At 35.0% G+C, this 12,743-nt stretch overlaps 1 protein-coding gene across 8 annotated transcripts in view; it reads right to left on the reverse strand.

Moving 5' to 3' along the window:
* Positions 1–12,743, reverse strand: part of CNTLN (centlein) — a 356,448-nt gene that overhangs the window by 235,300 nt on the left and 108,405 nt on the right. For all 8 annotated transcript variants that reach the window (XM_081237458.1, XM_081237459.1, XM_081237457.1 and 5 more), the window contains exon 5: positions 12,236–12,415. In XM_081237458.1, the coding sequence (XP_081093584.1) occupies positions 12,236–12,415 (180 nt within the window). The remainder of the gene's footprint in view (positions 1–12,235; positions 12,416–12,743) is intronic.

The raw sequence follows: 12,743 nt of genomic DNA on the forward strand, positions 1-12,743 counted from the left end.
ATTTTGTCTGATATGAGAATTGCTACTCCAGCTTTCTTTTGGTTTCCATTTGCATGGAATATCTTTTTCCATCCCCTTACTTTCAGTCTGTATGTGTCTCTAGGTCTGAAGTGGGTCTCTTGTAGACAGCATATATATGGGTCTTGTTTTTGTATCCATTCAGCCAATCTGTGTCTTTTGGTGGGAGCATTTAGTCCATTTACATTTAAGGTAATTATCGATATGTATGTTCCTATTCCCATTTTCTTAATTGTTTTGGGTTCGTTATTGTAGGTCTTTTCCTTCTGTTGTGTTTCTTGCCTAGAAAAGTTCCTTTAGCATTTGTTGTAAAGCTGGTTTGGTGGTGCTGAACTCTCTCAGCTTTTGCTTGTCTGTAAACGTTTTAATTTCTCCATCAAATCTGAATGAGATCTTTGCTGGGTAGAGTAATCTTGGTTGAAGGTTTTTCTCCTTCATCACTTTAATTATGTCCTGCCACTCCCTTCTGGCTTATAGAGTTTCTGCTGAGAGATCAGCTGTTATCCTGATGGGGATCCCCTTGTGTGTTATTTGTTGTTTTTGCCTTGCTGCTTTTAATATGATTTCTGTGTGGACAAGGTTTTTGCAATGAGGCAGTTAGGTGTTCTCTTAGTCTCATGGGCTTATGTATCTAGTTCCTTCCCCACGTTTTGGAAGTTCTCGGCTATTATAAATAAATTCTCTGCTCCCTTCCCCTCTCTTCTCTTTTTGGGGTACCGATTACCCTATTGCTGCCCTTCCTAAAAGAGCTGAATAACTACTGTAGAATTTCCTCATTTTTTATATCTCAATCCTCTTTCTTCTTCTACTGTATCATTCCAAGATTTCTATCTTTGAGCTCACTAATTCTCTTTTTTTAAACAAATTTATTTATATTTTATTTATTTATTTTTGGCTGTGTTGGGTCTTCGTTGCTGCACGCATGCTTTCTCTACTTGCTGCGAGTGGGGATTACTCTTCATTGCAGTGCCCAGGCTTTTTGTTGCGGTGGCTTCTCCTGTTGAAGAGCAGAGGCTCTAGGCGCACCGCCTTCAGTAGTTGCAGCACTCAGGCTCAGTAGTTTTGGCTCACGGGCTCTAGAGCACAGGCTCAGTAGTTGTGGCGCACGGGCTTAGCTGCTCCAAGGCATGTGGGATCTTTCCAGACCAGGGCTCGAACCTGCATCCCCTTCATTGGCAGGTAGATTCTTAACCACTGTGCTACCAGGGAAGTCCATCACTAATTCTCTCTTCACTATGGTCTGCTCTATATCCAATGCTTTCTAATGCATTCTTCATGTCATTTATTGAATTCTTAAGCTCCAGAATTGCTGTTTGGTTCTTTTTTTTTAGTTTCAACCTCTTTGGTAAATTATTCCTTCTGTTCATTAATTTTATTCCTGAGCTCGATGAACACCCTTTCTGAGTTTTCTTGTAGCTAGTTGAGTTTCTTCATGACAACTCTCTTGAATTTTCTATCAATCAGATTGCAATGTTCCATGACTTTAAGTTTAATTTATGTGGAATTGTCATTTTCTTTTTGTGGTACAATGTTACTGTGGTTTTTCATGGTGCTTGATAAATTGTTCCTCTGCTGGTGCATGTGAAGTAGGGAACACCTTTCTGCTTGATTCTAGCAATTCAACATGTTAGAAATTAGAGGTCTTTCTTTTGATTTCCAGTAGGTAGCGATATAGCACAAGTTTTGGGTTTCTCTTACCTGAGCTGCCTCTGATTCTATTTGAGAGTCTGCACTTTCCATGTTCCACTGCCTGTGTCAGAGGTGTGGCCCTGTGCCTTCATTATTGTTTCTTGTGTCTCTGGGGTCACTGGTGTCTTGCTTCTGCCAGTGTCACAGCTGCTGCTGCCTGGGGCCCTTGGATGGTGGGCTCTTCCCTCATCTGGGATCCCAAGGTGCAGGTTCCACTATCATGGGAGAAAGGGAAGGGGGAGCCAGGGTCCTGTGGGTGCCTCCATGGTGTCCAGTGTTGTAAATTTCCTGCAAGTGCCTCTGTGGTGTCCAGTGTCCTAAGCTCCACAGCTGCAGATGTGCATGTGAGGGGCTGGAGTAATGGGTGCCTTAGTAGCTGGAGGAATGGGGTACCAGGCCCCACTACCACTGCTGCCCGGTTACTTGTGGCTGTAGTAACCATGTGGCCAGAAGGCTTGAGTCATGTGCACCACTTGCCCTGCCACTACCAGGTTCTCTGGGGCTGTGGGCTCAGCTGCCATGGCTGATGGACCAGGACTTCAAGCATGCCTCTGCTGTTCCCTTGGCTCGGCCTCCTCCATATGTTCCAGTCCACCCACCTTTAGATGCACAGATGTGTGGAATTCTCCAGCAACCTGATATATTGGACAGAGGCATAGTTATTGTATTTTGGATATTTTAGTGGTTGTAGATTGAAGGGGAAAGACAAAGATAGCTTTTTATTCTGCCACGGTGCTAAATTGACTCCTCCAAGCATATAATTTGAAATGTACATTTTTCAGCAAAAACATTACAACATGCAAAGAAAAGGTGTCATTCAAAGTAAAGAAAGCAAGCAATAGCAACTGCCCATGAGAGGATCCAGATACCAGCCTTCACAAGGACTTCAAAAGAGGCATTATAAGTACATTTAAAAAGTAAAAGAAAACCATGTTTTAAAAAGTATCATATCTTTTTTAAAAAGGTAAAATGACAATATCTCATCTGATGGAAAATATCAATAAAGTAATATAAATTGGTTTGAAACATCCAAATGGAAATTCTTGTGCTAAAAAGCACAATAACTAAAATGAAAACAAACAAACAAAAAAACAAAAAAACCTCACTAGAAGAGCTCAACATTTAATATGAACTGACAGGAATAAGAACAAAAAACTTGAAGCTATATCAAGAAAAAAGAATAATACAAATTAATAGCCCCAGAGGAATACCTCACACCACTAAATGCACCAATACAAGCATAAAGGGACTACCAGAACGAGAGGCAATAGAACAAGAACCGAAAAAAATACTCAAAGAAATAATAGTCAAAAACTACCAAACAATGATGAAAAACATTAATCTACAAATCCAAGAAGCTCAACAAACTCCAAGTACTATTTATAAACACAGAGATCCACAAACAGACACATCATGGTAAAAATGCTGAAAGCCAAAGACACAGAGAAATTCTTACAAAACAAAAGAGAAAGCGACTCAGCATTTCCAACAGACTTCAAAAAGATTAGCAACTGACTTTTCTTCAGAAATGATGGAGGATAGAGACAATGAGATAACATATTCAAAATGCTCAAATGGAGAGTATGCAGCTCCAAGCACTCTTGCAGAAACATGGAGAAAAATAGCAGAAACTGTTAGAACCAATGTTGCAAAAACTCTAGAAAGCATTCAAAATTTTACAGTAACAAAGAAAATTCTGAACCAAGAAAAAAGCAACTTAAAAACTGGATAACAGATTTGTGAAGTTTTTATTTGCCCTTCCCCACCTTATTCTCAGCACACTAGCCATCTTAAAGCCAGGAATCTTAAAACAGTATAATTCATATAGTGGCAGTAGCCAATGTTCCCAGTAAGGAATCCTTCCTGGTTTGAGAGAGAGCAGAACAAACTTTCTTAGCAAATTATTGTATGTGTCTGTTCTAATTTGTCTAGGGGTGACCTGAAGAAATAATGCAAAGTGATTATCTCAGACCTGAGTGGGAACACCAACTGGAAAAGTGGAGAATATGGCTCAAAAATGCCATAAAGTAAACTAATAAACCACAGATTCCTAGGGCAAAAGATGACTGGTTGAGATATTCAATACAATGCCTAAGTCATGGGACTAAACTCTGTGGGAAATTCTTTGGGAAAATAAGACATTCAAAAATACTGATACATATGGGAGTGTTCTGAAATCCAAACATATGCTCATAGAAAGATGCGTATTCACAAAATTCCAGAGCTACCCTATGCTTTCACTTTGGGATAACCCCTGAGCTTAGTGCAAGTCTGGGAAAGTATTAAAGGAATGTCCCATTGGAGAGCCAATCTACAAAGACTGGGGGAGAGATTTGTTCTGTATCTCTGTGTGTGTTTTTTTTCTTTGTTTTGTTTTGTTTCGTTTTTGTTTGTTTGTTTGTTTTAGCTCCTGTCAGCCAAGGAAAACTTCTGTCACAACAGGAACAGACAAAAGCTAAAAGACAGAGACTTCAATGACTCAACAGAACAGGACTAGAGACTGTGCAAAAGTAAATTGGAAGATAAAAAGACTACCATACCCTTCAGCAATTAAAGAAGCAGCAAAGTCTTGGGAAGGGGTAGAATCTGATTTCCAGAGTTATAACATTATAAATTTGCTATCACAAATACCCAATTTTCAACAACAACAAAAAAATCACAAGGCATACAAAGAAACAGGAAAGTATGGCCTATTCAAAGGAACACAAAAATTAACAGAAACTATCCCTGAGAAACCTCAGATACCAGATTTACAAGGCAAAACTAAAACAACTATCTTAAATATACCCGAAGAGCTGAAGAAAAATATGTAAAAATCACTAAAGCAAATCAGAAAAACAATGTATAAACCAAAAGAATATCAATAAAGAGCTTGAGATTATAAAAATGAATCAAATTCTGGAGGTAAAAAGTATAATAACAAAAATGAATAATTGACCAGAGGGTTCAACAACAGATGTGAGCAGGCAGAAGAAAGAATCAGCAAACTAGAAGACAGAACAAGTGAAATTATTGAATCTGAGCAGCAGAAAAAAAAGAAGAATGAAGAAAAGTGAATAGAGCCTAGGAGAACAGTGGGACACCATTAAGCAGACCAATATATACATTAAGGGAGTTCCAGAAAGAGAAGAGACAGAAAAAGGGGCAGAAACAACATTGAAGAAATAAGAGCCAAAGAAGTCCCAATTTTGATGAAAGATATGTATCTATAAGGCCAAAGACCATAACAAACTCCAAGTAAGATTAACAGAAAGAGACCTACACTAAGATATGCTAAAATCAAACTTATGAAATTCATCCAAAAACAAAGAGAGAATTTTGAAAGTAACAAAAGAGAGTGACTTGTCACATACAAGGGATTGTTAATGAGATTAACAGCTGATTTCTCATCAGAAATCATGCAAGCCAGAAGGCAGTGGGATGATATATTTAAAGTGTTGAAAGGAAAAAAAGTCAACATTGAATTCTATACCCAGCAAAAGTGTCCTTCAAAAATTTTAACATTCACATATAAAATCTGAGGGAGTTCATTATTAAATCTAATGTACAAGAAATGCTAACGGAATTCCTTCAGATAGAATGTAAGAATATATAATGATAACTCAAAGCCATATGAAGAAATAAAGGCTCCAGTAAAGGTAAATATATGGTCAAATATAAAATCCAATACTGTTTTATATTTGGTTTTAACCCTACTTCTTTAGGAAGAAGAAGTAAATCATACATAATTTCAGAGACAAACATAAAAAATTATAAATCTATATTATAGGGCACACAATTTATAAAGATGTCACTTGTGACAACAATAACTTGAAAATGGAAGGAAAAAGCAATATAGCAGAACAGTTTTGTATGCTACTGAAGATAAATTGGTATCAATGGAAATTATACTGTTATAAGTTTACGATGTTAAATGTAATCTTCAAGGTAATGACAAAGAAAATATAAATAGAATATACACCCCCAAATGAGAAGGGAATCAAAATGTGCCATTACAAATAATCAACTTAACACAAAGGAAGACAGTTATAGAGGAAATGAGGGACAAAATAATCTATAAGACATACAGCACATAAGTAATAAATTGGCAGAAGTTAGTCTTTACTCACTAGTAAGTACTTTAAATGTACATGGATTAAACTCTCCAATCAAAAGGCAGACACAAAATGGATTAAGAGAACATTATACAACTGTATGTTTTTAAAAGAGGCTATCAAATTCAAAGACACAAAAAGATTGAAAATCAAATGATGAGAAAAGATATTCCATGAAAATAATAAACAAAAGAGAGCTAGGATAGACATAAGAATATTGGACAAAATAAACTAAGTCAAAAACTGTTATAAGAGACAAAAGAGGACATAATATATTGATCAATGAGTCAATTCATCAAAGTGTAACCACTATAAACATACATGCACCAAAAAACAGAGCCTTAAAATATATAAAATATAGAATTGAAGGAAGAAATAGAGTTTTACAATAATAGTTGGAGAATATAGGCCATTTTAAATAATGATAGAACATCTATATAGATGGTCACTAAGGATACAAAGACCCTGAAAAACACTATGAACCAAGTATACCTAACAGATATACATGGAACACTCTACCTCAAAACAGCAGAATACACATATTTCTTAAGTACACAGAACATTCGCCATATCAGACCATATGTCAAGCAATAAAAAAGCTCATAATAAACTTAAAAAAATTAAACTCATACAAAGTATCTTTTCCAACCACAGTGGAATGGAGCTAGAACTCAGTAACAGAAAGCAAACTGAAAAATTCAAAATATATAGAAATTAAACAACACACTTAAACAGCCAATAGATGAAAGAAGAAATCACAAGAGAATCAGAAAATATCCAGAGACAAATGAAAACAAAAATATAACATGCTAGGACTTCCATGGTGGAGCAGTGGTTAAGAATCTGCCTGCCAATGCAGGGGACACGGGTTCAAGCCCTGGTCCAGGAAGATCCCACATGCCATGGAGCAACTAAGCCTGTGTGCCACAACTACTGAGCCTGCGCTCTAGAGCCCACGAGCCACAACTACTGAGCCTGCATGCCACAACTACTGAAGCCCGCATGCCTACAGCCCATGCTCTGCAACAAGAGAAGCCACCGCAGTGAGAAGACCGCACACCGCAACGGAGAGTATCCCCCACTCGCTTCAACTAGAGAAAGCCTGCATGCAGTAATGAAGACCCAACGCAGACAAAAATAAATAATTTTTTTTCCCCCGGTATGCGGGCCTCTCACTGTTGTGGCCTCTCCCATTGCGGAGCACAGGCTCAAAATACACAGGCTCAGCAGCCATGGCTCACGGACCCAGCCACTCCGCGGCATGTGGGATCTTCCTGGACCGGGGCACGAACCTATGTCCCCTGCATCGGCAGGCAGACTCTCAACCACTGTGACACCAGGGAAGACCTAAATAAATTTTTTTTTAAAAACACATAACACGCCAAAACTTACAGGATGTAGCAAAGGCAATGCTCAGAGGGTAACGTATAGCTGTAAATGCCTACACTAAAAAAGGTGACATATCTCAAATCAATAATGTAATTTTATACTTTAAAGAACAGAAAAGAATAGCAGAGTGAATCCAAAGAGAGAAGAAGGAAAGAAACAATGAAGATTACTGTAGAAACATTTTTAAGGGAATAACTAAACAATATAATCAACTATATCAAAAAGCTGACTCTTTTGACGAGAACAACAAAATTAACTAACATTTAGCTAGACTGACAAAGAAAAAAAGAGAAAGGATGTAAGTAACTAAAATCAGAAGTGAAAGTAAAGACACTACTACTAACCATACAGAAATTATAAAGATGACTAGAGAATACTATAAGCAGTTGTCCATCAACAAATTAGACAACCTAGATGAAAAGCACAAATTCCAATAAACATACAAAATACCTAAACTGACTCAAGAATAAATAGAAAATCTCAAACCCATAATAAGTGAAGGGGTTGAATCTGTTATCAAAACGTCCCAACACAGAAAATTCCAGGACCAGGTGGTTTCACTGGTGAATTCTACCAAACATTTTAAAAGACTTAATTCCATTCTTGTTCAAATTCTTCCAAAAAATATAAGGGAGGGAACACTTCCTAACTCATTCTTTAATGCCAGCATTATCCTGATACCAAAGCCAGATAAAGATAAAGATATCCCACCAGCATAAGGTTTGTTTAACATCCAAAAATCAAGTATGGTAATATGCTATACCAATAAAATGATAGACAAAAACCACATAACCATTTCAATAGATACATAGAAAGCATTTATTTGCCAAAACGCAATACCCCTTCATGATAAAAAAAAATAACCAACTAGGAATAGAAGGGAACTTCCTCAAACTGATAAGGTACATCAACAAAAAAACTCAGCACTAATATCATGCCTAAAGGTCAAAGAGTGACTCCTTTCCTCCTGAGATCAGGAAGAAGCACTAATACCATACCTAAGGGTCAAAGAGTGACTCCTTTCCTCCTGAGATCAGAAGACATAGAGGTCCACTCTCTCTCTTTTCTATTTAACTTCATACTAGAGGTTCTAGTCTGGGCAACAGGCTATAAAATGAGATAAAAGACATACATATTAAAAGGAAGGAAACAATCTCTACTTACAGATGACATGATCTTACACATAGAAAATCCTAAGGAATAAACCTGTTTAGGTAGGTTGCAAGATACAAGATTAATATACAAAAATTAATTGTGTACCTTTACATTAGGAATGCACCATCCAAAAAGAAAATTAAGAAACAATTCCACTTAGAATAACATAAAAATAATTAAATATTTCAAAATGTATGTACCCAAAGAAATACAAAGTTATAGTCTGAAAACTTTAATACATTGTTGAAAGAAATTAAAGAATTTTCTAACTAAATGAAACATCCCATGTTGATGAATCAGAGTTATAATATTAAGATGGTAACACTCTCCATATTGATCTTCTGATTCAATACAATCTCTACCAAAATCATCTCAGCTTGCTTTTTTTTGCAAGAAATGGAAAAGCTGATTCTAAAATTCATATAGAAATGCAAGACACACAGAATAGCCAACCTTGAAAAAGGAAGAATAAATCTGGAGGACACACAAACCCCAACTGAAAACTTACTATAAGTCTACAATAATCAATGTAGTGTGGCATAGGCATGAGGATAAATGTATAGATCAAAGGAACAGAATTGAGGTCCAGAAATAAACCCTTATATTTACAGTCAACTGATTTTCGATCAACATGGCAGGATAAATTCAGTGGGGGAAGAATAGTCTTTTTTAACAAACGGAGCTGAGACAACTGAATACACATGCAAAAGAATGAAGCTGGATTCCTATCAAACATCATAACATCAAAAATTACCTCAAAATGGATCAAGACCTAAAGGTAAGAAATAAAACTCTCAGAAGAAAACATAAGTGTCCATCTTCATGATCTTGGATTAGGCAATGGTTTCTCAAGATGCATATCTGAGATGTATCTGAGAATGCCCAAAAGCATGGGCAACAAAAGAAAAAGTAGATAAATTAATTATCAAAATTTTAAACTTTTGTGTTCAAATACTACCATTAAGGATGTAAAAAACAACTCAGAAAACTGAAGAAAATAGTTTCAAATTATATCAATAAAAAGAGACCTGTATCCAGAATATATGCAAAAGAAATGATTTCACACTTCTTCAAAGACATGCAAATGGCCAATAACATATAAAAAGATGACCAGAATTATTAGCCATAAGGGAAAAGCAAATCAAAACCACAATGAGATGCCATTCACATCCACAAAGATGGCTCCAATCAAAAAGACAGACAAGAACAAGTGCTGACGAGGACAGAGAGAAATCAGAACCCTCAGTAACTCCTGTTTGGAATGTAAAATAGTACAGCTGCTTTTGAAAACAGTCTGACAGTTCCTCAGAAGCTTAAAAACAGAATTATCACATGACCTAGTAATCTCTCTCTTTGGTATGTACCTATGAGAAATAAAAATGTGTGATGTATACACAAAATCTTGTACACAGATATTTGTAGCAGTATTATTCATAACACAAATGTCCTTCTACTTGAGATAAATGAATAAAATGTAGGATATTTATATAATAGAATATTATTAAACTATAAAAAGAATGAAGTACTGATACATGTTACAACATGAATAAACCCTGAAAACACTATTCTAAGTGGAAGAAGTCAGCCACAAAAGATCATATACTATAATTTCATTAATGTGAAATGTTTAGAGTAGATAAATCTATATAGAGAGAAAGGCCATAAGTGGTTATCTCGGGCTGCAGAGCTAAGGATAAATGAGAAGTGATTGTTAAAGGTTACAGGGCTTCTTTTGGGGATGATGAAAATGTTCTAAAAGTAATTTTGATAATAGTTGCACAGTTCTGCATAAACTAAAAACTATTGGCCTGTATACTTTAAATGGATTAAATGTATGGTATGTGAACTATACACCAAAAGGAAAGAAAGAGGCAGTTTTCTTACTGACAATTTAATTATATAACTTAGAAAAATCTAGAAAATGTACACATTTTTTGAACTAATAAGACATTTGGGGAAAATTGTTGAAAAGAAGCTCAAGATAATTCAGTAATATTGCTGTCTTCTAGAAATGATTAAAAATATAATTTAAAATATTATTCAGCAAAAATAATTATTTAGCATAAAACAATATTTTAACATTAATATTAAAAGCTAGGAATAAATCTAATAAAAATGAACAGTACCATTTTAAGAAACTTACAAAACCATATGCCACATTCTTAAATACCAGGGTTATAATTCTTCCAAAATTAATTCATAAATTAGATGATGTTCCAACCTGCTTTCTAACAGAATTTTTCAGTAAAACTAATGAAATGATCCTTAAATATTATTAGATAGTGAAGAGGCACATATAGGGCTCAAGACTTACAAAAAGAAGAAAAAGTAGATCACCCTACAAAATAATGAGTAAAATTCTAAAACGACAATACCTAAAACCATGAAAATAACAGGAAGTCCAGAAACAAACCCAAACACACCCATGGAAACTTAGAGATGTGAGAGAGACTGAATCACAAATCAATAAACTACTGAATAAATGGTGTGGAAGACCACACCCAAAAATGAATCTTAAATAGATTAAAATTTTTAGGGTAGGGAATACTTAAGAATATAAGACTTCTAAAACAAAAACATTAAAGAAAATAATAAAAATGACTCTATAAAAATTCACAAATTTTTGAATGTTTAATTAACCTTATTCAAGACTCACTGAACGGAAGGTATGTGTGATATATATATATTTTTAAAAGTATTGCTATCTAGAATAAAGAATGCTTACAAATTAATAAGAAAAGATAAGCACTCTAATAGAAAAAAAAGTCAGAACTGAAAATCAGAGTAAATCATAGAATGGACTATTTGAATGGCAAATAAGGAAATGAAATCATCATCAAAAAATCATGTAGCTATGATTAACACAAGGAAGTACCACTTACCCTTATGACACTACCAAACTGCTTAAAGGCTGTAGGGAAGCAGAAACTGATATAAAAATAAGAAAACAAATGTGCCAGAGTTCACTTCTCTCAATGGCTCAGTCATTCCCTGATTGTGCACTAACAGAATTACTGTATGTATTTCTTTAAATATCTGCAATGAATAGATTCACACACAAATCCTTAAATAATCAGGCACACATGCATACACTCACACACATGTATAGACACACATATCATTCTTACTATATTTTAATAGCTATATATATATGTGTGTGTATACTTATGTTATATATTCTTCTTAAGCATGTATACATAGAGGGACTATCATATTTACTAGCACTAAAATTTGTCTGAGGCCTTTTCAACAAGATCTATGTTAAAAGAGAAACCTGAAATTCGATGGGAAAAAATGAACAAAAACATTCTCAAGACCAAGAGAAAGCTACAAAAACATATTATTTTGGAAAAAACTGATCAAAAAGGATATAAGGATATTATAAAGATTGATTGTACCTTTTATCTTCTATAAAAATAAAATTTTACGATGAATAAGGCCCTCTCAAGCCAAAGAAACACATATAAAACACATGTGAGTATTTTTTAACTGTTTTGTGCTTTTTTTACAGTTTTTAAAAGACCTGGAAAATACAGTATTAAAACTGTATTGCAATGAATCCTAGCTATATTTATAAATTTAATCCCTAACTGAAAAAAGCCAAAATTCATAATTCTAAATGTTTTTTCAAAACATGTTTTATTTCAAAATGCAATAGCCTTTATTTTTTAATGATTACATTTTAGATAAGTATTTGAAGTCAGTTTCCTGCTTTGCAACATCAATTTTTAAAAAGCTGTGGGTCTTAACTGAAGGAATATAAATTAATGCTAGTCCCCACTGGTGGATATGAATATATAACTTGTTATTTAAAGAAAATAACATGTAATAAACTTCCTATAAGAAGTTAGATCCAAAATAACAGCACAGATTCCATTCTCATTGCATACCTTTATTTTTGCATCAATGCTAGGCTTTTCTTTTCTCCAATGTGCTTTCTGCTTCCTCAGTTTCTCCAGGTCATTTAGCAGGTCAGCGCAGTGGGTACTTAATTTCTCATTTTCCTCCTTCAGATTTTTTATAACCAGTCTGTTTTGCTCTTCCTTATTCTGTACACACTCTTTAGTGTCCTGTAGAACAGCACCACAGGGGCCGATAAACAAAACAAAATGAAACAAACCAAAAAACAGGTGAGAACTAATCAGCAAATATAAACTGTACAATTTTACCCCCACAGCAGCTTCTATATTTGATGGCCAAGGTCACCTGTATACTTTTATTGGCCTCTTTTCATGCAGGTGGATGGGTCATATTTTTTCACTGGATGACAGCTTTGATAAGTACACATTTGCAAAGAGCCCATTAATTGATCAAGCTGCCTTTGATGCTGTCCCCAGCTATTTTTGAGACCCACACAGACATATCCTCCCAGACCTGGGTTTTATCAATTAATAATGC

This window comes from Mesoplodon bidens (genome assembly GCF_964165515.1).
Source record: "Mesoplodon bidens genome assembly, chromosome: 6".
Classification (NCBI taxonomy): Eukaryota; Metazoa; Chordata; class Mammalia; order Artiodactyla; family Ziphiidae; genus Mesoplodon; species Mesoplodon bidens.